This window comes from Diadema setosum, chromosome 2 (genome assembly GCF_964275005.1).
Source record: "Diadema setosum chromosome 2, eeDiaSeto1, whole genome shotgun sequence".
NCBI classification, from domain to species: Eukaryota; Metazoa; Echinodermata; class Echinoidea; order Diadematoida; family Diadematidae; genus Diadema; species Diadema setosum.
In genome coordinates, this window is record NC_092686.1 from 25,579,472 (window position 1) to 25,607,454 (window position 27,983).

The window sequence follows — 27,983 nt, forward strand, 5'->3', positions numbered from 1 at the left end:
GTATATGTCTTTGAGAAACCGATGTTCATTAGCAGGCTAAATTTCCTCGGTATGATAAGTCTTTGTTTCACTTTGTCTGACATGGAAGTGTTGCGGTTATTCAAGCGTTTATGTGGACCTTCGTCGAGATTTCACTGTACTGAGAAGTGATAAACATGGGACAATTACCGTCCAATGAACAGGTCCTTAACATGGTCGACTGTTCACTGTTCATGAAGGGAACTGAAAACTAAGGGACGAGGCGCAAGCAACTTTACACAAGAAATAGATTTGCATAATCCTATGGAAGACTGCTTCAAATTACCCGTTTAATAAGATTGGAATCACAAGAATTGCACCAGCGAGGTAAAGGGTGACCAGAGTCATGCCAATGTTTACGGTATAGGTGTATTGCCCGTCAAAAAACAAAAAGGACAAGCCCATAGATGTTGATAATGCCACGGCTAGCATGGCGAATGCCGCATCTGCAATAAATCAAATCAAATGGATGTAATTCATCAGGAATTAAATCTTTCAAAAGACTGTTAACCCGTTGGTAGAAGAAACAAACAAACGTGTTATCTATCATTGACTCAGTGATGAGTTGTAGTTGTGCTGTAGGTGAACATCAAGTGTGTTTATGTTTAATATCGTTAACTATCATGATTTTTACAAGACATGAAACAAGCTATTCCACCAGTTATCTATGTTTTCTACCCTGGCAATACTAATTGAATGGGGAAGTGTAGATCCGTTTGTAATGATTCGTTTATAAAATGTAACGTATTAAAGTAAGTGAGGGGTCTGCACTATACAAGATCGCTTTTTAGCAGCCCCTCAATTTTCATTTCCATCAAGTCCTACTGATCGCGTGATACTATGAGCCAAGCATATACCATCATTTTGACGTTTGTATTACCCATGTATATAGATTGGAAATTAAAATAAAACAGGAATGAATGAATGAATGAATGAATGAATGAATGATCGTCGTGTAGGGTAAGAATGTCAGCGTTGTAGGTCAACGAAAACTAGACAATAAGAAAGTACTGCGTTTTACGTGCTTTCGGGAAAACATGAATTCGATATGGTAATGATGTCATCACTTCAACTCAAAACTCAATTTGTTGGCTACATTACAAAAGATAACATTCATGGTATTGGTCCATAATCAATAAGCTGCTTCTGTTCATTGCGACTCGTTAGAAGATAATTATTATATAGAACTTTAAGATGTAACACATTAGTTGAAACATTCTTTTTCATTTTTTGTCAAGCAAAGAGTTTAGAGAAGAGCAATGTGCCGGTTAATGCATACTTCTGAGACCATGAAATCATTAGCTATCATATCAATGCTCGAGGAAAAATGTGGTAATGTGAAAATATATAAGTTTTATTACAGCAATATCCAATTTTCAACGGCCTTTCATTCAATTTCTTAGAGATTTTGGTTAAATTGATAAAAAGTAAATAGTGCCAAAGTTTTGAATTCTTGTTTGAATCGATAAGAAAAATAAAAAAAATTATGTCACTCCGCGTTCCATATTTTCTCGTAATATAATGCTAATGAAAATTTCCTAAAGTTTCGAAAGGTTACTCATGTATGAGAATATCAAAATGAGCATCAGACTGAAAATTCAATAGAATTAAACCACTGGAACTTACCCCGTTCTTCAGCAGAGTCTAGCCGTGAGATAGGGTTTTTACAGAGAGGTTCTGGCAAAATGCGCAGGAGACCTAGAGCAGAAGCTGGAAAATGGAGGTAATTAGTGCAGCCTATATGATATATTTTGAACCTCCTTGCCACTTTCAAGTCTTAATAAACCGTAGGACGTTTAAAATTTAGTGGAACAGTTAATATAAAAGCAATTGTCCGACACCTTTACAAGGACCTGTAAGATATTTCTCAAATGGAATTTCTAGATGTATGAGAAGAACTGAGATTGCATTGTCAGTAATTTTCATCGACGAAGCTTTGAAATTTATTATCTTCCATATAAAAAACTGGTAGGATACACTAGAATACAAAACGTTAATAAATTATCATCGCCTCTCGGCAAGCCAACAGTGATGAAATCATGAGTCATCTTTTTTAAGATTCGTTTGTTTCATATCTTACCACGATAGCATTTTTGTTTATCTGATGTTATTCTCAACTTCAAACTGTTTTCGACACTACTCCAGTGCCCCTCCAGTGCATGTAGGTTTTCGTCGTGTGCCCGGGAGAACCACGCGAACGCTGGAGAGGCTCTTAAGTTTAACCCTGTAAAGCCCAAGGGGGGGGGGGGGGCACATTGTGCCCCCTACCATATTTTCGTTTGCCGCTCCTATACCCTTTATCCGATTTCAATCAAATTTGGTGGCTTTTCCTAAAATCTTATTGCGCACATTTTGATGTATAATTTAGCTATGTCCGATATTGCTGGTTGCCATGGCAACCATAAACTGACAACCATGTTCGTCAGATTTTGCATGATTTTCTGTTCCAATTTCAGTTAACAGTATAATAATGGATGAAATGGGGGTTTTCTTGGCTGTAATTTGCTGAAGAACCAAAGGGTGAAGGAATTATGGTTGTGAATTACACTGAAATGGTTTTGTTATTATTTCCTTTATTTTCTATACGACATAGGCATCAAACAATAGATATAATAAAAATAATTGAAAATACAGCATTTTCCAAAGATTACCCTTTTATTTTGTGTTATTTTCACACAAGCTGTGCCTGTAATATCATTTGTTTATCATATTATCAATCTGCAAACTTAAAATTACAATATTTTGGAAATATGAAATGCAATACCAATATATGTATTCATTCCAAGCAATACATCATAGGTTTTATATATTTCTTTATATTGTAATGAATAGCGCCCCCATGTGTTGACCTTGAGAAATTTCAACCATAACAAACAGTGAAGGCTGACATGCTTTTCCTTTGTGGTAAATATGAAAATGATTGATACAAAAAAAGATATATACTGGGGATAAAGAAATAAACAGAAAAAACATGATTTTAGCGTATTTCCTATGTATTTCTTTAAATTTTGGTAAATAGCGCCCTCAGTGGACGACCTTGAGAAATTTCAAATGTTGGGTCATGTAGAGTACGAGTTGTTCTACCCATGTGCCAAATATGACGGTCATACATCATATAATAAAGAAGTTATATAGGGGGGGGGGGGCACAATGTGCCCCCCCCCCTTGGGCCTGGCAGGGGTCAAAATAGCTTAGGCATTATAGGGTTAACACGCGCGTCGTTCTTTGCATCGTGTGCATCTGCATCGTTCTCCCGGGCACAAGGCGTTTTGGTCGGATCTCATAGTTGGTATGCTTTCCTTCAGGCCAAACGTGAAGATTTGATTGTAAAAATAATCGAAAAAACTAATTGTCTCATTACATATAATAGTACCTACCAATGAAGGCAAGCTGGATAGTATTGACTGCCAAGGCACAGGTGATCAGCTGGGCGATAAACGAGATGAATCCAAAATGTATCAACCAGTTCTCGGAGAAACACTTCAGTAGCGGTTTGGTAACTATAATTGCAACTGGAATATGAATATCTGTTCTTTGAAATGCTATGTTTTATTTTTCGTATTTTGATATCGATATATAGTTTATTTAAGTAGCATAACGATTCAATTCAATTCAATTCAATTTTATTTCCATTTCCATTGAATAAACAGAAAAAATATATACAATACATTTACAGAACAAATTTATAACAATTTCAAAGAAAACGTACAAGTGGTCATGAGTAACAACAGAATTTCGTTTCTAAGGTATATACCTAATACAAAGATTAGAATGGAAATGGAGGGTCCCACTTAAAAAGCAAAGCTTGTAGGGTATGGGACCCTCTAAAAATACGTACACAAAGTCAAAGAAACCAATGTCAACTGACATGAAATTAACTTGGGAAGGGGGAAAAAAAAAGAAGAAGAAAAAAAAAGAACAAAAAAAAAAGGGGGAAATGAGACTATGGTACAACACGCGCCATCGTGGACACAAGCATACTGTACTTCATTATGAAAATGCAATAACAAAACAATACAACGTTCCCTGGTTTGAAATTGCGATTGATTGGGTGCATATGCCGGTATGAATGCATAGGAACGGATATAAAAAAAGAGAAAGAGAATAGACTCACTGTTACTGGTACAATAAAAGAAATATCTGAGGTAAACTTATGTTAGACAGATTGTTTTCCTTAAAAGATGATTTCTGTGTGATAACTTAATACTTGTAAAAACAAACAAACAAACAAACGACTTGATTGAGAGAATGAAACCGAACCTAATTTGGTTGTATATCATAAGATTTCAACAGAAAAAAATTTAATTTGTTTTTAAAAGAATTCAAAGTTTGTGCTGTTATTATGTCGTAGGGAAGTGAGTTCCAATACTTAGGCCCCTCGTAGATGATCATCTCATACTGAACGTTTCGTAAACTTGTGACAAATGATATGGCTGGTGTAGTAAAGGACGTTTGTTTACGGTGTCGCATATAATTCTAGTTAATATTATTTTGTGTCGTGTCTGTTTTCGCGACTGGAATATGAATACGCGTTATTTAAAATGATGTGCTTCAACGTTCGTATTCTAATATCAAAGCATAGTTTATTAGCAAAAAGATCATCAACGCTGAACGTCTCTTATATTGTGAAGAACAGTTATGATTGGTGTAATAAAGGAAAAATGTTGGCCATGATATTCTCCTATGTAATATCTTGTACACTGGTATGGTTCTTGAAGTAGTCAAAGTGGAATTTGCCTCAACGGAGCTTTAATGACATTCGATGTCAGCGACATTGGTCTAGCAACAAACAAAGTTATAATATAACTTATTGTGTTATGATGATTTCAACAAGTTGAAGGAGAATTTTCCTATATACCTCTTCGGCATGTCGAAATAATTTTTTTTTGTCCGGCCAAATAACAAAATAAAAATCTGGGATCACAGTCACAAAAGGTGGATGCACGCCATACAAAGTATGGAAGGCAAACCACATTATTATTGTTTGCTTATTCTCCAAAGTTGATTACAACTATTGCATATAACCTTCAAATTATCCACAAAGACACATTAACCTTCAAGCGCTGCTTGTGAAATACCCATGCATCATTGAAGTAACACTGCCGAAAAGGCTCTCTTTGATGTAAAGTCATTTAATGTAGCGCATTTGAAAATCTCTTTATACGGAAAATAGGGTTCATGTGCGATCTCTTACTAGGCCTTCAGCCCATGAGCACATGAAAAGGCAAGCGCGTCTGGGAACGTATGCCACATTCAGATGCAATTTATGACTTACCGTCCCACAAGATGTGAACAGGGAATTTTACTGCTGCGGACGAAAAGCCTTATCAAAATGTTTACAGTTCAACACGTGTAGTCTTTTTTTCGTTACACCTCATTTTGAAATAATGATAGCTCTGTCATCATCACGGTTCCACGACTCTTAAAACACACATAAATCCAGACGTTTACCGGATCCCTCATTCGATCAAATATAATAGAAAAAGGAATGGAAAGAAAAAATAACGAAGCAGGTTTGAAATTGAGTCCTTGTAATAAATATGCAAATTTTACATGCTTAGGCAGTTAAACATCCAATAACGACCACACGTTTACCCGCGTATTTTGACAGTTTAACAGTTTGACAGTTGACAGTTGTGTATAGGGCATGCCCATTTCCTATACTTGGTCCTTGTAAAAATTTAAATCATGGTTCTGAAATAAACCACCTTTGTGAATACGGGCCCTCGTGTTTTGGAGGCGTCGGAAAATTTACGATTTAAGCTATCGTTTTTAAGACAGAGAAAATTACTAACTTTTTCTGTGCCGCTTTGTGAATTGATTAAAATAATTCCTCTTCTTGATCCGTGCGCTGTAAGTGTTCAATTTTTTTAGAGCTCATTGTTTCTTATGAGTGTCCGTGTAAGAAAAAAAAACAAACCACTAACCACGCAATTAGCGTGTATTGCTTGCGAAAGAAAAAAGAGACAGAGACATCATCACTTGAGTGTAATTATGTTAGTATTCTGTGATGCCTGCAAGCGAAAGCACCCCAACCCCCCCCTCAAAAAAAAAAAAGTAACAATATAGCCAACATGAATGTAATGGAGTTGTAGGGGAGTTGGTGGGTTTTGTGTGTGTGAGTGTTTTCGTTAGCAGAATAAAATAATTCATGTAGCCTTTTATCGAACCAAAAAACAGTTTGATGTATGAATTTAATCTTCTTTTTTTTTTCTTTACCTGCGGCAGGAACCAGAGCAACACTGGCATTAAAGAATCCCACAAACATGGCTGTCCAGCAGAAAGGTTTTCCTAGGCCATAGATCACGACGACGTCGAAGATACCCTCACTCACAAAACGATGAAGGCAAAGGATGACGATCAAAATGATGACCTGTGTTCTCTTGCTTCTTTCGAAGCGTGTGTAGAACCCAGCCAGACTATGAAAAGATTTCTTTAGAATAGTACCTGCTGAGAAAGACTCACACTTAGGTACTGTTTCCAAGACTAATCTAGGGAAACTTGTGTATACAAGGTTGACGGCAGCCATTATTGTTGGGAAAGCAAAGCTGAAGGTAAAGTTATTGGAATAACCAAGGATCAAACCTCCTAGCGTTTGACCAAATCCCCATCCCACCTCACTCATAAGTGACAGAACGATTATCCTCTGTGTTCTAGACGTACCCTCGGAAGAATCGGTAATATAAGCCGCGGACACCGCTCCGACAGTATCTGCATCCCCACACAATCCAAGCACAATGGCGGCAAGGAGAGTTAAGTACAGGGGCAGATCAAGCAATGCTACCAAGAAAAAAATCCCAGAAGCGATGAGGTGGCATACCGCACCTATGATGAGGATCGGCTTTCGACCGATGAAGCTTGAGGCGGCAATGAGGAATGGTGCTGTTAATATTGGCGGGAAAGTGGGGAGGGCTGACAGCCACATACTCCAAAAGGACGTCTCGGATTGTATCCTTCTCTCGAGGGGATCAGAGATGTTCCCATCATAACATGAGCCGTTTAGGTTGTAACTGATCGAGCAATTACAACTTTGTGTCAGCCTTTCTTTTACGTAGATCGTCATGAGGGTGGTGAGAGCTCCTTGGATAGCCATTATCAAAAAGTTGATTGGCTCTGTTGCTACGAAGCGCGCCTCGCTGATGTATTCCACTGAGTCTCCCATCTTACAGCGTCGTTGCAGAGTAAATCACCGGCTATTCTGTGGGTGACAGAAGAAGTGAAAAATCAAAAACTTTTTTCCAGCGTCCGTCACGAAATGTTGCTGAAAGCATTTTGTTCCGGGTTGTCCGAAAATTTAAACAATGAATACCAGTGGTTATGAAAAGCATTATTACCCAGTCATTATTTCTTGAAATAGTTCACAGACATAAAAAAAGAATATTGTCTTACGTATAAATTATCAATTTTCATTCTTCAGATATCTTTTTTTTTAAAAGATAAAGTTGAAACATGTTACAATCTAGACAACTTTTCATGTGAAAAAGCACATTTATTCAATGGGTGATTATAATATTATATTTTGAAATACCTCACAAAAATTATTTTGTTAGTATCCTTAGTTCGTTTGCCCTTCACTTGCATTTCGACTACATCACAAACTCTCCTTGACAATGATATTCTCAAGTAAATGACACCTTTAAGACGACATAAACACATGTATACGAAAGAAACTCCCTCGAAAATGGAACTTTCAATTTCTGATCTGGTATATCAACACTCATCAGAGGCTTTTCATGAGACATATACCGACAGCCACATGATTTATCTATATCTAGATTAATTAACTTATCTGGGAAAAATGTACGGCTTATATTCACACACACACAAAAAAAAAAAAAAAAAAACAAATCAAAAAAACCCGAAGAGGAAAATAGCAAACCTTGGACAACCTCAGGAATAATGCGATCCATGAACTTCCGTAATAATCATATAAACTTGCCCTGAAATTAGAACTAGATTTTTCAAAATACTGTTTTTTATAGATATAAACTTACCCCAGTAATACAAATTTATGGAAAACTTGATTATTAACGGAAAATTAAATGGCATAAAATGGATAAAGATGCTCTTTGAATTTTGTAAACAATTTTCTGGGTGAAAATCCCATGCTGACACATTGATGATGATTACTTTGTCGTTACGTTGTGTAATTTCATCCACCTACCCTTATCCCAGATTAAAGGGAGTATACCAAGGATTTTGATAAAGGGGTAATAATCTTCCACTCACTTGGCATTTTCTTGAAGCAGTCAAGAAGAGTGAAATACTATTAAACTGCAAACCTTTACATATACCATTACAATCTTTCCAACGCAGAGGTCGGCCATTTTCATCTAACATATCCGTCTCTTCAAAAAAAAAAAAAAATCTACTATGTGTGTACTAAACATAGATTTCCCATGAAACAAAATATATCTATTATTCCAAATTATTTGATTCGTTACCCTTAACTCTCTTTTCTGGGGAAAGGACAATGTTTCTAATACCTCTAATAACCAGCGTGAAAGAATTATCTTCAACCGTGAAAAATCGAAATTGCAGAAGAATAACAATTATTTTCCTACAGATGCTAACATATTCAGACAAATAGATCTCCACCCTTTTGAGCATGAACCAAATAACCTCTGCACTTTTTTTATTTAACTCACATCATGACTTTACACATTAAAAACATTTTCAAACTTCCCTATCATTATCTTACACTAAAACATCGCGCCTTATTCTGTCTTGGCCTAAATTCATAAATAACTTTATTCACTTCGTGTATTGATAAGTCTGGCACTGAGACTATGCTCGCGATATATAACGACCGCAATAATGCATAAGTCTTAACAATCTGAATTTTCCCTCAAAGGGATAAATAGATAAAAATTCATTCTATATTTGTAAATTGTTGCACGTCCGGTTTGGATGCAGTTGGCTGCAGTTCGGGTGCAGTTTTGTTTTATCATAGATGATAAAGACGAGAAAATCGTAAAAATCATCTAGAATCTTTGCAAGATGAGAAAAAAAAATTGCTCTTGATACAAAGACTGCAAGATCATCAGCAAACATGGAACGCTTTATTTCCCCCTGCGCACTAAACTTTTTTCCCACTATTTCTGGGTTATATCTGATATGGAGTGCAAGTGTCTCTATAGCTAAAAATGAACATATATAGTGACAGAGGATCGTCTTGGCGGACGCCCCTCCCAATCTAAAATACCCAGTTGACGTAATATCATTCAGAACACAACTTTCTATGTCATTAAAAAGCATATGCACAAACCTACAAAATTGTTCTCCAAAATTAAGGATTCAACACTTCAAATAAATATTGATTATTGAAAGAATCAAAGGCTTTCTTTTGAAAATGAAGGATCCGTGTGAAAATAACGCTCTCCTTCCCATTTTTTTTTTTTTTTGGGGGGGGGGGGTCCATTTAGTAAAATTGTCTTCAAGACTATACGTCTCCTGCACAACAACAACAAAGAACAAACAAACAAACAAACAAACTGCCTTATCTTTACACAATGAAAACACTTTAATTCTTTTTAAATAAGACCAAAAACCTTTAGTATTCGAAGATATAAAGGTAAGCTTTGTGTTCTTAAGAAAACATTGCATATTTACATATAACAATTCCTTTTACAAACAAACTTATTATCACGCTAAATGCCCTGTCACTCCTTTCCGGGCAAGTCTTGTGGGCTTGTTACGTGTAGGGATTTTCCAGCACGCAGGATAATTTTCTGTGGGCAAACAAGGAGTTGGGCCACTTTCGCGTGCGTCTTTCCTGCTGAACTCATGCTATTTACGTTCTACTTACGTTCTAGTTACTGACGACGTACGGTCACTTCGAAGTACCTGCGTTACAACTGCATGTTACCTGCGTGGGAATTGCCTTCGAGATGCGGCTCCTACGAGCCCCCGTGTTCTGCGTGAACGTTTGCGGGCAATCCCCGAATCTCACCAGGAACAGGTTTTGACTATGCATGCTCACACCTTTCCTGGCAAGCATATCGTGTGACTTGCGGGAGATAATTTTTGCTACCCGGAGGTCCCCGCATATGGCACGCACCCGTCAGTACCTAGCACGTTTCTTGCCCGTAGTTGCCATAAAGTGCGCACGCAAGTCCGATCTACCCGCCGCTTGAGCATGCTCAAGTGCTCAAGCGGCGGGTAGATCGGACATGCTCAAAACTTGTTCCGGGTGAGTTGCGGGGATTGCCAGCAGAGGTGAACGCAGAACATCAGTAGGAGGCCCGTATCTGTGCCTTTATGCGCCGGACACGCGCGTCATCGGCGGGCATTCTACTAGCATAATACATGTGTTTTGCTGGCAAGGAATGATGTCGATACTGCCAACATACTTGTACATGCAGTGGCGTATCTAGGGGGGGGGGGGGGCAAGGGGGGCACGTGCCCCGGGCGCCACTCCTTGCGGGCGCAAAAAAACGAAAAAAAAAAACGAAGAAGAAGAAGAAAAAAAGAAAAGAAGAAGAAAAAGAAGAAGAAGAAGAAGAAGAAAAAAAAAACTCGCCCGGAAGGGGGAGGGAGAATGGTGGGGGGGGGGGGGGGGCAGAAAACCAAATCAAACAAGATAAAAACAAAACATGATGACGCGGACAAAATGACAATGTTTATTGTGTTCACACAAAAATTCTATGTTCTGTGAGCTGAAATACAAAAATTTTCGGCTCGCTCGCTGCGCTCGCTCGCCAAAATTTGTATAAAAAAGAAGGAAGAACAAAACGTGATGATGACAAAATGGCAGTGTCTATTGTGTTCACACATGTCATTTTATATTTAGCAGGCAAAATGTTTCACGGAGCAGCGGCTGCAATTTCATTCGTTCTGAAGCAATCGCCCATTGGATCAAGAGAGGGCGTCAACGGTTTCGAACATACGGGGGGGGGGGGCGCAAAAAAACAATAACAAATCAAACAAGATAAGAACAAAACGTAATGATGACGCGGAAATATACAAATTTCGGCTCACTCGCTCGTACTAATTTAGAGTATTTTTTTCAAGTCTTCAGTTTGTTGGTATAAATTGTTATCTATAAGGCCGTCACTATATATTGATTAGAATTGTAAGATTTAATAAGCAAAAAATGACAAGAGTTTCATGATTTGTAAGCTGAAATACAAAAATTTTCGGCTCGCTCGCTGCGCTCGCTCGCCAAAATTTGTATAAAAAAGAGAAGAAGATAAGAACAAAACGTGACGATGACGCGGACAAAATGATAATGTCTATTGTGTTCACTCATGTCATTTTATATTTAGCAGGAAAAATGTTATACGGAGCAGCGACTGCAATTTCATTCGTTCTGAAGCGATCGCCGATTGGATCAAAAGAGGACGCCAACGGTTTCGAACATACGGGGAAGGGGGGAGCAAGAAAAAAATAAAAAAAGATAAGAAAAAAACGTAATGATGACGCAGAATATACAAATTTCGGCTCACTCGCTCGTACTAATCTAGAGTATTTTTTCAAGTCCTCAGTTTGTTGGTATAAATCGTTATCTATAAGGTCGTCACTATAATTGTGAGATTTGATAAGCAAAAAAATGACAAGAATTCCATGTTTTGTAAGCTGAAATACAAAAATTTTCGGCTCGCTCGCTGCGCTCGCTCGCCAAAATTTATATATAAAAAAATATAAGAACAATACGTGATGATGACGAGGACATTTACAAATTTCAGCTCACTCGCGCGCACTATTTAGAGTATCTTTTTAAGTCCTCAGTTTTTTTGGTATAAATCTATAAGGCTGTCACTATATCTTGATTAGAATTGTAAGATTTGGTAAGCAAAAAAATGACAAAAATTCCATGTTTTGTAAGCTGAAATACAAAAATTTTCGGCTCGCTCGCTGCGCTCTCTCGCCAAAATCTATCAAAATTCATTACATTTAAATCACCCTCAAAAAGATCCCTTTTAAGTGCTTGAAAAAGCATCAAGTGGACTTTATGGGGTAGGGGTTGAACACTTTTTTCAGAAATTAGGGGCGCAATTTTCGTGCTTGCCCCGGGCGCCGTTTTCCCTAGATACGCCACTGTGTACATGTACCTGGTCAGTTCTGCTGACGTGGGGCGAGATGTTCGAGCAAATTGCGTGCATGCTGAGGGTCAGTTACTGCCTTTCTGCTGGGTAGTTGAGAGTCGGCTGCGGCCAAGATATTGACATTCTGTGGGACCTCTACCACTGAAGTCCTTCTTACGCAGGCGATGTGGAATAATGTGCCACAAGACTTTACATGTATATACCACAAGATTTAAAGATGCCATTTCAATTCCATGACATTTCCTCCTGCGACAATTGCTCCCACGAAATATCTGCACGCTAAGTCAAACATAATGTCTACCCACAAACGTAACCCTAACCCAAATCCAAATCCTCACGTCAAACTAAACCCCAAACCCTATCACAATCTTCATCTTTACTCTAAGTTCTGGGAGAAAATTAAACCGGAGCAATTGTCGCAGGAGCAAATGTTCTGTCAGCCTCATTTCATTGTAATTTTTTTTTTTGAGAAGTCAAGAACAACAAGTAAAATGGACGAATTTTAGTTAACCTTGCCACCACATATATGAAAAATGTCTGCTTTTAAGCCAATTCGATGTTCCACTTTGGGTATGGGCAGAATATGTCATCTGGACAAACAGTGCATGTTGGCTTTTTAAATTCATTGAGATAAGCATCTCTGATGTACAACAAAGGCCCTGTCACACTGGAGCTTATCGAGCTAATATAATATGCCCAAAGAATTGAATAAATTGAAGATCGTATCCGTTGTTATACAAGAACAGTTCGTAACATCTGTTTTACATTCTTTGTATTCATTAGCTGTATGGATTCGCAGAGATACGCTGGAGCCAATATTCTATTTATATATACTTCTAAATATCTGTTTCACATTTTCAATACTTTTACATGCCCAAAATCAGAGCACCTGTTTAATCTAATTCATTCAATTGTTTCTTATTTCAGTCAAAATAAAAAGAAAAGTAACAATGCAAGTAAATATCCACTGCTTTAGGAAGGAAGAAAAGAAAACAAACATAATTATACAATCGCAATTGTGTCGATATCATGTGATGACCACACAAGCGAATGCAATTATCCCCACCCCACTCTACCCCCACAAAAAAGGACAAAACACAATATCGTACCGAATATATTATACTGCATTGAAAAAATAAACACGCAAACTTGGAAAGAGATAAACAAGCAGAAGACACTTGTAGCTCTCTGTTTGGTGGATTTTATTTGTTTGTCTTTTTTTCGACACCAAATTTGGCATGCGAAGATGCTTGATTTTAGAAAACACCAACTTTGCTATTGATCGAGTTTGATAGGGTTTGAGAAAGTAGCACAAAAAGAATTCATGTTGACCCTCATCGGACTTACAGCAAAATGTAATGAATTTAGTTCTTACCTACAGCAGGAAATAGGGCAACACCTTCGTTAGAGCATCCTACAAATAAGGATATCCAGCAGAAAGGCTTTCCAAGGCCATAGATTACGATGACATCGCGCGAAGATGCTCTCTCTCACAAAACGCACAAGGCAAACGATGACGATCAGGATAATGGCGTTTACCCTCTTGCTTCTCTCGAAGCGTGTGTAAAACCCAGCCAGATTATGAAAAGATTTCTTTAGAACAGTACCTGCAGAGAAAGACTCACACTTAGGTTCTGTTTCCAAGACTAATCTAGGGAAACTTGTGTAGACAAGGTTGATGGCAGCCAATATTGTTGGAAACGCAAAGCTGATAGGAAAGTTATTGGAATAACCTAGAATCAAACCTCCTAGCATTTGACCACAACCCCATCCCGCCTCATACATAAGTGACAGAACGATCATCCGTTGTGCTCTAGATTTACCCTCTGATGAGTCAGCAATATAAGCCACAGACACCCCTACAACACCTTCTATATCCCCACACAACCCAAACACAATGGCCGCAAAGAGAGTTATGAACACGGGCAGATTGAACAACGCTACCATGAGAAAGATGAGAGGAGCAATGAGGTGGCATACCACGCCTATGATTAGGATCGGCTTTCGACCGATGAAGCCCGAGGCAGCTACAAGGAATGGCGCCGTTAAGATTGGCGGAAAAGCGGAGAGGGCTCCAAGCCACACGACCCAAAAGGATATCTCGGATTGTATTCGTTTCTCGAGAGGATCAGTGACGTTTTCATCAGAACATGTGTCGTTCAAGTGGTAATTAGTCGAGTAATCATAGTTTTGTGCTAGCCTTTCCTGTACGTAAAATGTCCCAAGGGTGGCGATCTCGGGCTCCTTGGACAAAGAACATCTCAGTGGGCAAAAATAAATCCTGAATCAGGGAGATTTTTAGATTTTCTTCTCCAGACATGAAGAGATACTAGTGAAGTCTTCAGGGCGCCTCCTGCAGAATCAAGTATTAACCTGGCAGCTCTGTATTTCATGCACGAAGAATTACAACGAAATTAAATTCACTGTTTGTGTGCATGTGTGTGAGTGAATGTATATGTATAATATATATATATATATATATATATATATATATATATATATGTAACCCCCTAACCCCTAATTGTCTCAAAGGGGCGACCAATTATGTTGTACAGAGGCGGTAAATGTTGGTCTGGTCTGTTAGCTTCTCTCTGTACTGGTCGGGGGTTAGTTAATCACATAGACACCAATCATCAACAAATTTCCAACAGTTAGAAAGAGATTAACTATTGCTTCACAACAACAGTGAATATAAAATGCGGGAGAAGGATAAAATTTATATGGATAATGTCAATGCTGCTAATAGCATATTTATTCACCGACCTGCCTTCTCGCAGGTCTGAAACAGATACTTTATCACGAACAGATTTCTTTTCTTACTACACAATGGAACACATCACTTATCACTTATCTCTTCTACACCTTTGGAGACCGTTTCATATTCTACCGTCTTAATCTATGGGAAAGGGAGGGATTTGGTTAATAGGGAAAATGATGTTAGTGGGTGTGGCCACTTATCTCGACATCGGCATTGTCGCGGGATGAGGTTCTCGCCTGCAGGTCCAACTCGTCCAAGGGCTGGGGCGTCTGTTAACCGCTCTGGTTTCACTGCCTCATTAGATACGTCATCACCATCACTGTCCACCTTGTATCAATCTGACAGGGTGCTTCAACATCTCTGATGACACTATAGTTGATTATTTGGAGTTCATTACACCCCAGATTGGTGCAAACCAAAGTTCTGTCTTGTCGTGATGTACCGTTTCTCGACTTGTCGTTGTTCACCGGTTAACGCATTAACTCTTGGGCAGTCCAACCAAGATCCTCGTCACATTCACAGCGTCGATAGAGTTTAGTTGATTAATATGGAGGGGAGCATGATGTACAAGGAAAGGGGATCTCCTGACTCTAACTCTGTGGTCTCCAGCTATTCAAAATTCTTCCAAGTTCAGAAATACTCTGCAGCCTTTGCTTCACTACATACTGTGAAGCCGCTCCCATGATGCTTGCCACGCTTCCTCCCCTCTATTTGCTCAAACTTGGTCTTTTATAACAAATCTACTATTGGCATCCTTTCCCTAAATGTATTTCATTGGCTAAATCTTATTTTGGGGTGTGATCTTCACTGGAAATTAATTTCCTATTGGTCAGATGTTTCCTTCGTTTCTATGGAACTCCGTTTTCTGTGATTCATCTCCATTTCTGATTAACTCGCCCACTGTCTTTTGGTTTCTTTATTTCCTTCTTCTCTGTAACTACTGGTCAAGACTTATTGTTTCTTGGATAATAAAATCATGAAACAAATGAATGTTAATGTCCTTATGACGTCCAATGTCATCGTCATCATTTTTCTGGGTTGTTGTCCTTGAATTTGTCTTTGGAATTCCTGTCTGACCTACTGCACTAAAGTACATCAAACTAAAGGAGAAGTTCTGGCTGGAGAACGACCTTCAGCTCAGAGGGTCATTTCATGTTTAGGGATCAGAGGACAACAACACGTCATTCCCGCAATTTGGATTGGGGCTCATGTGGATGGAGAGTGCAGGGAACTGACCACTATAGCTGGAGAAAGTAGCCAATGTCAAACTCATAAATTCTTACGACCAATAACTTTTCTTGGGAGAGGAGAATTGCCAAAAAAAAAAAGGAAGTCTAGCTGAAAATAAAGGGTTTCATGAACGCCAAGAAGGGGGAAAAGACTGATTCATATTGACGTCACCGGGTGACTTGGAAAACAACTGTAATGCTTCTGTTTTCTTTAACTTTTATCCCATTCTATTCTTTTCTTTATCATATATGCTAGTAGCCATCTGGGCTACACACACATATATATAATTATATATATATATATATATATATATATATATATATATATATACATGTATGTGTTAAATTCATTAACTTAGGGTATTAGTATAAGGAAATTGGTGATGGAATGTTGTAGTATAAACACTATTTGGGGGGGGGGGGCGAGCGGGGTGTTGCAAGCTTGAATATGGAAAATGCGTATATATGTTTATACGGCTGGTCTGAAAGCACACAATCATCTTCACCCTTTATTTCTCGTCTCTTTTTCGTCACTTATACTTTATTTTACGAGCACTCACCTGCTAATTTAATAGATGTCTCCGAATGTTCACACTCCCTGTTAGATGAAGCATTCACTTCGTATCACTTACAAGCTCACACGGCTGGGGTAAGCAGATATACACTTGTAATGTCATCGCGTATTCGAGTATTCGCGTATTCGAAAATGTTCACAGTGATTGTATGATTATGAACATGGCATAGGAAAGCCAGTATTTTCTACTTGACAATTGCTCTCAGTAGGTGGCGACGATAGGAGGGCTTGCTGCTTCAGTTCAGTTGTCAGATGGTTTGGCATAAAAATAGGGGTGTTTGTGCCAGCAGGGCTGTTCCAAGTCATTCGCAAAAAACAAAAACAAAAAACCAAAAAAAAAAAAACAACAACTGCAGTTAACACTGGGTTCATGTTTGTTCACTGCTTAAAAGAAAATGTGTACGTGCAGGTATTATGAAATAGTGATGTTTACCCCCTCCCTCCCCCCCCCTAAAAAAAAAGAGATAACAAACGTTCATTTCATGATTGCAGCCCCCGTAACGAAATGAATGGCTCATGTATGTGCGGTAAGATTTTATTGCATTATATTTAGACTGTAGAAAAAAAAACTCTAACGTGGCTGACTTCAAAGAAAGATCCAATCGACTTGCTTTCTTTATCAACGGAGTCATATGCCTCCAGAGCTATAGGCCATCACAAAGATGAAATGTAGACAGTTTAATGGCTTCAGCACAATAGTACATATAGAATTTTGAATCTGAACTGACACAATTTAGAGTATAATTCACATAACTAAAACTACAGACATCAATAAAGGCATTAACAGGAAAAACATGCATGATGCTGGGAATGAGACAACCACTCTCTGGTGATCTATACTGAGATATATAGGACAGAGGTGGATGGCAGATTTAGGAGCGTGACAGTAGTGTGATCGGAATTATTAATTCACACTACTCTCAAAGATCTTTTCACAGAGAATCTGGATACAGCAACATTTGACCCTTCAGAAAGCTTGGTATCATGAAATCCATAAAAAAAAAAACCAGGGTTATCTCAAGGTTCACCAGACGCTTTGTGTGTGTGTGTGTGTGTGTGTGTTGTGTGTGTGTGTGTGTATGTGTGTGTGTGTGTCTGTGCGTGTGTGTGATGACTTCAGAAACATTCCTATTGTGTGCTCAAATCGTCGTTTCATAAACATGAACTGACACAGATCGAGTGCGTGGTGGCAGAAGGGAATTTTCCTGGAAACGTAAACATGGTAGGGACAGAGAAAGAAAAGCCACAACAGAAGATGAACCTCGGGCTTATGCTCAGAGACCCCCTGTATATTCAAAGCGAGCACAAAAACCAGCGTTGACAATGATCTATTTTTCAGAAAAAGGTGGGCTCTCACATCAGTGCACTTTTCGTTTTCGCGTCAGTTTATTGGTTCGTGCACAGTGCTCGTTCCCATAATGTGCGTGTATGTGAAAAGAGCTGAGCGTCCATTGCAGAATTCTTCGTGAAATCTGCTCTTGGGCTAGTTTCACGGAGCATGCGAATTATTTGCGAATGATGCGAAAGGCGAAAAAAAAAATGGCAAAGTTCAACGTTTGTATTTTAGTCTGCAAAAGATGGCCAAATCTGCACAGGGAGTTCGGAAGCGTCTCCAACTGTTCGTGAGTGTCGTTTTTAGTTCGGCGGTAATTTCAAATTTTGTTTGAAATTTCTTGCCAACGTTTTCCGCAGACTGGGTAGTGGTTTGCTCGTGATTGTTTTCTCGAGAATGTCTTGAAAGCATCATCATAATTATGCGCACGACCTATACGCAAGACGTGTGCGATGTTCGCAAAATCTTCGTGAAATCCCAAACAGATCCAAAGAGTTTGGAGAATGTTTTTGTCACTCTCACGTGTATTTCGCAAAATCTGCGAAGTTCCGATCATTTTACCGCATATCCACAAACTGTTAGCGTACCTTTCGAGACATTCTCAAGAGTGTTTGGCACTTGTGGGGGGGGGGGGGGGGAAATCCGCACCCCTTGACGTCTGACCTCTATAAAATTCTTGGCCGAGGCGTCTGACTTCACAATGACTCCACTTCATTTCATTTTATTAAAATGAAGTCGTAACTTACTTGTACACATTGTAATTTTATAGAAACAAACATTTTAACAACCCATTGTAGAGACTGAAGTGTTTGATCAAAGTCACAGAATGCAATTGAAATGACCCTAGAGTACGCCAAATCATATTCGAAAATTAAGAAAACAATATGTTGGGGAACCTGGAGAAAAATGTGGGATGGTCCTTAGAAAGTCGGTACACACACACACACATGCGTGCACAAACCAACAAACAACGGAGAGAAATGAAAGGAAGAAAAAGGAAAAAGAAAAGAGGGCAAATTTGACTTCAACTCTTCTTGGAAAAAATTTGTCCGTGACTGTTGGAAAATTTGCGTTGTTCGCATTGAACTCGTGTTTTTCCTGTATGTGACTGACCGCTGTTCAGCAACGGCACACACGACATTCGTACATAGGTCGTGAGAACTACGCACAAACTGCACAAGAATGGTTTACGGCTACATTGGGGGTCACAGAAGGAGCGTTCACGTCGCAGTCCCTGCAGGGCCGGTGTAACATAGGAATACATAGGGTCTAAGCACTTGCCCCTCCCCCTCCACTCTTTTTTTCTTTTTTTTTTTGTCAGCTGAAGTGGCACAAGAAAACTGCTCTTAAATCATGTTTGTTTGTTTTTTTTTGGCTTGTCAGCTGATTAAAACTGGAAGTGCCCCCACCTGCCCTGTCACGTGCAACCTACGAATCCTTCTACCACGTACACTACACTACATCCACGCCTACCACAACCACCTCGAAGCAGCTAGCCTCTATCATTATGAATGGTGATAATTCTGCTGATGGGTGTTGGAGTCGAAAACATGTGTCCTTGTCAGGACCGGCCCTGAATAACATCTCATCAAACATTGGTATCGGCTGAAATCTGCGGACAGAATTACTATAGACATTCTCTGCCTTCAAAAGATCCATCGTGGGCCATCTCGTACTCGCCTTCGCATCGCTGGTATGATTCTGATCGTAAAGAGGTCTCATGACCTCTATGACAGTGCCGTCTTCGTCCGTAATAGCTTTACCTGTGGAGAAGTTCTCCCTCTCAGACGCTAGTAACACCGAGATCTTTTCCATCAACCTAAAAGGCATCTCTATCAAAGCTCAGCCTACAAGCCACCATCTGAGCCTTACGACTTTTCACGTTCTCCAGTAGATGGCAGTATCCATATCATGATTGGAGATAATTTTAACAGTCACAGCGTAAGTTGCTGCTAGGGAGAATCAACGAGGATGGCGAATTTGTAAAGCACTGGCAAGATACAAACCAGCTGTCTGTCATACATGATGCAAAGCTCCCTTCATCATAAAAATAGTTCAAAATGGATCGAGAACGTGGCTACTATCCAGCCCTCATCTTTGTCTTTGTACGGCGGAAAGCCAGGGTCATCGCCTTGATGAAGCCAGGAAAGGACCCCAAAATCCCCAAGAGCTACAGGCTCATCTCTCTGCTATGCCATACTTACAAGCTACTTAAAAGGTTGCTCCTCAACTGCATTGCCCCTCGTTGCTTTTTGGATGAACGCCTCATTCCTGAACAAGCAGGCTTCACACCAGGGAAGTCATGCTCTGGCCAACCACTCGCTCAATTCATTGAAAATGGGTATGAGAAAGGCATACTGGTGCTGCATGCTTTCGTTGATCTCTCTGCAACGTAATCTATGATACCATAAACCATAGAATCCTTAATTGTCCGGAAGGTTTTTGAGATGACTCAAGATGCCAAGGCTATCCGACAGGCGCTTCTTTATTGTCCTCAATAAAAAGCGCAGCAGATGGCACAAAATGAAAAAAAAAAAAGATTACTTCAAGGAAGTGTTCTTGAACCTTGAACCTCAATTCTTTGAGGAAGTAGAGAAGAAACTGGGTGATGACCTTGCAAATCTCATCCAATACTATGCAACCAATTACCTTCGGAGTAATTAACCCTGACAAGACCCAAATCAGCGCTTTCCACTCCAGGAACAAGGATGCCAACCGTCAACTTAAAATCAGGTCGTAAGGGAAACAGCATGAGGTCACCCATATACCAGTCTATCTTGGTGCCACATTCGATCGATCCCGCTCCTACAATGACCACATAATCAAGAGTAAAGCTAAAGTTGCAGTTACAAACAGCATCCTCAAGGAGCTAGCAAATATCAGTTGGGGCACAGATGCAGGCACTATCCGAACAGCACTAGCCCTATAATTCCCAGCTGCTTAATATGCATCCCCAGTCTGGAGCAGGTCGCTTCATGCCACCTAGATTGATCCATTCCTGAACTGCCTGCAGAGCCATGACTGGGTGTTTAAGACCGCCAAGAGTTGACGACCTCTACGTGTTGTCTGGCATTGCTCCTCCTGATCGTACCATCACAAAAAGAGAAGCTCAAACGCAGACCCCCTCCACCCTCTTTTCAACCACGAAGCAACAAAGAAGAGTTTAAAATCTAGACGGAGCTTATATCGACTTAAGTTTACACAGAATACACTTTAATCACTCTAGAGTACACCATGTCTATATTCTATGTGTGGACGAACATACAGAAAAGCAGTCCTGAGATTGTGTAGAGAGGTCATCAGAAAAGAAGTGCTTTGTTTCAATACTATTTATATTCACATCCATTCAAATAATGAACAGCAATGGTGTTATTGTACATCATAGCGTCTTACTGACATCCTTCGACATTGAGTCATATAAATTATCAAGCCTTATGCAGTTTTCTACTTTAGATTTTTGGTGTTTAAATGGGTCAATTTTGCACCTCTCAAAAGTCCCTGTTATTCAATCACCAACATGCCAATAGCATGTGTATCTGGCACAAATCAGGGTATGCAGATGTCGGACGTAGCACGCTGTCCACTGTACTGTAGACCACGTCGACAGGCGTGTAAGCACACGCTGCCCTGTGGTCAGATAATATTATGTTTTCTCTTATTCAAACTGTCGTTAATCACTAGATCTACAGGATATGTCATGCATCCGTACAGGGGTTCATTATATGACGAGCAAGCTGGCCGTTGAAATTCTTTCAGGTGCCATATACGCATGTTTCCAACAACTGAGATCTGAAGGCACTATCTCCCTGCGTTCTGAAATATGCCCGTGCACTCTTCCTACCTAATAATATGTGGAAGGCAGTGCATGGAAACTCCCATAGCCGACGGCGTTGACGCCTCCGTCCAGAAACGCCTGTGACGCTTTTACCTTATACCGGGTAGCCGTACAAAGATATTCATGACCAGTGCACATCATCACAGGTCTAGTCGCGATCGCTTTGAGTTGTGCTGTCGAGTAAGTACTGAGTAGTCGATGAACTCGATGTCTCTCAGCTGTTCCGTCGATGATGTACAGCACTGCTCTCTTCCGTGGAGACACAAAAGGCGCGGTCAGACTGGCAAAAGATCGCGAAGTTTAAGATCGCGATCTTTACGATCGCGAAGTTTTGCCAGTGTGACCGCAAACTTCCCGCGAAACTTGCGCGCGTACCAATGGCCCAAACTTCGCGATCTTAAACTTCTCGATCTTTTGCCAGTCTGACCGCGCCTAAAGTGTCGCCAGTGTCTGGATGATGTCGTCTGTGCTCCTATAAGCGTAGCGAAAACGAAACACGCGTTGCTAAGTCGATATTGTTGTAGTCAAACTAACCACGTTGAAGCAACCTCCGATTAACGGTTGACAAGAACACGCTAATACCAAGACCCCTCCATGATGATGAACGAATATTTTTTCTTTGACACGCGCAATTTTTTACAAAATCAGCTTTTGTCTCTATATTTGACTTATATTCTGGTATTCCGTGGACAAGAACATCAAAAATACACTTTGATGTAAGAAACTTCAAAATAAAATTTCAAAAAATAATCAAGCCATATTACCAAATCTCATCTGAGGCTCATCATTGTTGATACGAGTTGCTATATGAAAAATGAAATAAAATTTGAATTGAATTGAATTGAATTGAATTGAATTGAATAGATAGATCTTTCCTTCATAGAGATATTACCTTTCCGGACTGGCCCCAAGTATTTTCATGTACCACTTGTTTCTGTTTCGCCAACATCTGTAATGTCTTGCATTTCCTTTGCATATAAGGTCTTTTAGGTCAGTGTCTGCTCCCCCTCCTCTCCCCCCCCCCCCCGACCGACCAGAATAAACCCATCGACTTACGTGAATTTCGACTTTTCATACACGACAGAATTAACTGATGTTTATATCCATCCAGGAGTACCACTCTACATATAATGTTTATAAGCCATTCACTCAAAATCAAGGATGCGTCAAGGGGCAATCAGGAAGAAACAATTGTATCAATTGTATCAATATGCATCTCGATATCATGCAAATATGAAGAAACAATTTGAACCTGTTAATGACGCCTATATTGCGTGAAATAATTTTACAAACATAATCTATATGAAATTTCCAAGAAAGTTTATTATCTATTGTAATTCCAAGAAATTTTGTATATGAAACACTTTCTAAAACAGTATCATCAAAATAGATATCCATATTCAAATTATCTAAAGTGTTACTAAAAAACATATACTTGGTTTTATTGATATTCAGGGACAGCTTATTAGCTCGTATTCAATCTCGTAAATTTTTTTAACTCCGAATTTACTGTATGCACAAGAATATTTGGATCTTCATGTGAATAAAACACATTTGAATCATCGGCGAAAAGTATGAATGATAACACTTGGGAGGAAGCACATAAATCATTAATATAAACAATAAACAACAACGGCCCTAATATACTACCTTGTGGCACGCCACAAATTAGTTCTCTCATATCAGAGTTATAATTGTTTATTGAAACATATTGTTTACGATCAGTTAGATAACTCCTGAACCACTCCAAGGCCTTCCCACGTATACCATAGTGGGACAACTCATAAAGCAATATAATAGTGTCGAAGGCCTTGGAGAAGTCCAGGAAGATACCGATCAAGTGAGAGTGATTATCTAAAGCATGTGCTACTTTATCAATGAAATTCAAAAATGCATGAGAGGTGCTATGCTTTTCTCGAAAACCAAACTGGGAGTTTGTTAGAACACAATGTGTCTTTAAAAAATTCATTGTTCTTTTATATATAATTTTCTCTAAGATTTTTGATATACAAGATAATAAAGAAATAGGTTTATAATTACTAATATCTAAGTTATCACCATTCTTAAATATAGGAATGACTTTTGCTATTTTCATTTGTTCCGGAAACTGACCATTTGACATTGACAAATTGAAAATATACACCAAAGGATCCACAATAGAATGTATTGCTCTTTTTAAAATCATATTGCTTATATCATCATAACCTGCACTTTTTTTATTTTTCAAACCAGAAACAATATCAATAACCTCATACCTAGTGGTAGGAGTAAAATATAGGATGTGTATTATACTGATTCAAAAAATCAGTAAAATGTTTATCAGTATTGGGACTTTCTTGAGCAATATCTTCTCCAATAGTTGTAAAATATTTAATGAAAATATTTACAATATCTTGAGAATTATCAATGACCTTGTCATCAAATCGAATTTTTGATATACCAGAGATTTTGGTTGATATATTCATAGCTTGTTTTAATACATTCCACGTACTTTTTATATCATATCTATATCTCTGCAATTGCTTATGATAATATTTTTTCTTTTCTATACGTAATATTTTTGTGAGGGTATTTTTATACGAAGTGTATTTCAAACGTGCTTGCTCAGTTCTTTTCATCTTAAATGAATAAAACAATTTATTTTTTCTATTAATAGATCGTAAAATGGACTTTGTAATCCAAGGAAGCCTTAATGTTGTTTTATAATTCCCCCGTTTGTATTTTCTTTCGGGAATACATATATCCAAATGATTATTCAAAACATCAAAAAAATTATTCAAAGACAAATTAATGTCATCTGTATCAAACACACATTCCCAATTAGCATTATCTAAAGAAGCACAAAAAGAAAACAAATTTTCTTGAGTAACTCTACGCCTTTCCTGACGATGAAATGGATTAACATTACTATGATTATACTTAAAATGCGTCATAACAGGAAAATGATCAGTCATATCAGACAAAATTATAGAAGAATCTGGGAGAGTTAAAACATTACAAAAAATATTGTCAATCAAAGTAGCCGAATGACTAGAAACACGAGTTGGTTTGGAAATAAGAGGTAAAAAAGAAAAGGATAAGAATGTATCAAGGAATTCACCCGGTATATTGTCTGTTGTATGTTTTAACAAATCAATATTAAAATCACCGAGTATAAAGGACTCTGAGTTAGCAAATAAAGGATCTCTGAGCAGCTCGGTGAGATATGATAAAAAATTCTTTTTATTAGAATTTGGGGGTCTATAAATAATACCTATCACAATATTTTTACTACCAGGAACATTAATTTGAACAAAAAGGGACTCCACAATATCATTCATTTTGCTCAACTTTTCACAAACAATACATGCAAAACTGCTTAAAACATATAAGGCAACCCCACCGCCAGAACGATCGGGTCTGTTATTCACAAAAACATTATATCCTTCAAGCGAGAAAGATCGTTTGGGGCATGAAGATAACCACGTTTCAGTTAATCCTATCACTGTAAATAAAGGGTTATTTGGGTTATCCAACAATAACTGTAATTCATCAAAATGCTTACTCAAACTTCTTATATTCAAATGTATCAACGAAAATGTGTCTTTACATAAACCCTTACGAATTTCTTTAAATTGATTCATAGTAACATAACTACATAATGGGGCTTGGGTTAAATCATCAAAATCATACTGCATTTCTACAGCTGTTGAGTTCATATTATCGGCAACTAACTTATCATAAAAAGATGTATGCGAATGAGAATGTATGCGAATGAGAAACTATAACTGTCAATATAATGTGAAAAACAAATCGAAGGCCACCTGCAATACAGCCTCACATTTCCGACATCACACCAACTTTGATCAACACATTCCATATTTACTCGTGATGGAGAGGGAAAATAGTAAACAACGACATTGCAAGATTAATGCATTTCTGCCAAGACAGCAGACGGGAACTGATTCCATGTAAAATACGTAAACATGTATTCCATGCATTTTCCCCATATCATTACACACAAAGCAGTGTCGTGCAGTGCAAAATGTGGGAAGTGCTAAAAATTACCCTGATATAAACTGTCAATCTCTTGCAGTATATTGGGATTGAAGAAAGTTTGGAAATTAATTGGATGTAGAATTTTTGCTTTGTTGAATTTATGTGTTTTCAATTTATCTAGTTTGTTTATAGATTTTCAAAATTGAGGGAGGTAAATAACCCTAGCATGTAAAAAAAAAAAAAAAAAAACCCATGATGGATATACTACTGGTGTATTGTACTTGGTACCGTATGATACATATCCTTGGTGACGCCGTAAGGGTATTACAGCTATCATTGGGTATGCCGTAATACGTCATTCATGACGACATTCAGGGTCCATTAACATTCTGAGGTGCTTGGACATGGCTGGGGAGTATATTTGAGTGCACGTCACGAGACCGACACCCACGAATCATACAGCCCACGAGTCATACAGCCCATGAGTTCGACACTAAGCAAACAAGGCCCACAAGACCGATACATTAAGCCCGGTGTTGTAATGTGTAACTCGTGGGCTGTTTTTACCTGTATAATGTCGAACTCATGGGCTGTATGACTCGTGGACTTTTTTTCAATGTCGAACTCGTGGGCTCTATGACTCGTGGGTGTCGGTCTCGTGGGATGGCCCCGTATATTTGCCTCCAGAGCTAACATTGTAGGACATACAGGTCCTACAGTTGGGCATACCGCGTATACTTGATATGGTGTTCAGCTCACTGTGTGCAGACTGGTACTCCTCTCCCCACCTTCCATATTTAAGCGTACAAACTTTGTCCTGTGCAAATTGGACAATGTTGCACATAATTTCATACCAGCTAGTCTGCATAACTAACCCAAACATAAATTTCATATTTGAGGTTACTGCCATCACTGAAGACACGTAAGCTTCAATTCCGAAGTAACTAGAATTATCACTGAAGATGATTAATACCCCCGCCCCTAGTGTTGCTTTATAGTATGTGATGTCATGGGGGCAATGGCGTTAATACCAAGTTTGTGCACTTGTTGAATTATCATACAAACAAAATGTGACCACAGTTGCTTGAGTGCTATATGGTAACAGTTGGTTCCACAAGGTTTGGGTAAAAAGTGTGGTTACCATGGCAACGCATTGTCTGATACAAACACAAGTGACATTTTTCATAACTACACTTAAAGACCATTATACACACCAAATTTGACCTTAATAGCTTGAATGGTTTATTTTGATAAAAAAAATGAATAGTTACTATGGCAACACATTTTCCTTATACTAACACATTGGTGTCTTGCAAAACTACAATTCTAGATCATGATACATACTAAATATGACTTTAATTGCTTGAATGATGGAAAAGTTATTCGATCTGCAAGGTTTTGGTAAAATTGTGGTTACCATGGCAACGGTTTGTGTGACAAACACAAAAATTATGTGTTCCACATCTATGCCTCAAGGCCATAATGCCTACCAAATTTGATTTCAATTGCTTCAAAACTGTGGAAGTTGTTCACTCCACGGGATTTTGAAGAAAACATGCGGTTACCATGGCAACGCTTTGTCAAGTACAAACACAAAGGCCCGAATTCACAAAGGTGGTTTCGCTCGAAACCACGGTTTCAAACCGCAGATTTGAAACCTGGGGTGGTATTCTGAGGTCGTAATTAAGTCTGTAATTAACTTCGTGATTAAGTCGTGAAGTTAATAGGCCCTTAATCATGGGCAAAATCGGTATTCTGAGGATGTAATTAAGGTATGATTAAGTCCCCTGTAATTATCTTAGGTCCCTCCCATCTAATTGTTATTCCATCCAATCAGACGCGTTGTTAGAAGCCAAAATGATGATTACACGCGCAAATATGCCCTCAATGCGCGCTCCTCCACGCCCCCTGTAACTACAACCCAAGACCTCCGTGCGCACACTCCGGTATTTGATTACAACCACTCACCTACGCACGCGAAGATCTCAACCTCTTTGTTCACATAAAATGACAAAATTCCTCGAAGATCGGCTATATTTCTTTTTTTTCTCTGAATTCTACGGATACCAAGATAACAACATTCAACCGCTACTCTGTTACCGAAGACGGTAAGCATCGTTGTGGCAGAGAAAACACGATGTATTGCGTGATATCGGAGTAGTTAATGACACTCTTTGGTATCATTAAGTTTTCCATTAACTTTCGTACTTA

At 38.7% G+C, this 27,983-nt stretch overlaps 1 protein-coding gene across 1 annotated transcript in view; it reads right to left on the reverse strand.

Moving 5' to 3' along the window:
- Nucleotides 1–300: 300 nt before the first annotated feature.
- Nucleotides 301–27,983, reverse strand: part of LOC140243511 (lysosomal proton-coupled steroid conjugate and bile acid symporter SLC46A3-like) — a 29,567-nt gene continuing 1,884 nt past the window's right edge. The window contains exons 2-5 of the mRNA XM_072323185.1: nucleotides 6,238–7,216; nucleotides 3,396–3,530; nucleotides 1,645–1,728; nucleotides 301–464 (exon numbers count right to left, since the gene is read on the reverse strand). Of these exons, the coding sequence (XP_072179286.1) occupies nucleotides 301–464; nucleotides 1,645–1,728; nucleotides 3,396–3,530; nucleotides 6,238–7,180 (1,326 nt within the window). The 5' untranslated portion in view covers nucleotides 7,181–7,216. The remainder of the gene's footprint in view (nucleotides 465–1,644; nucleotides 1,729–3,395; nucleotides 3,531–6,237; nucleotides 7,217–27,983) is intronic.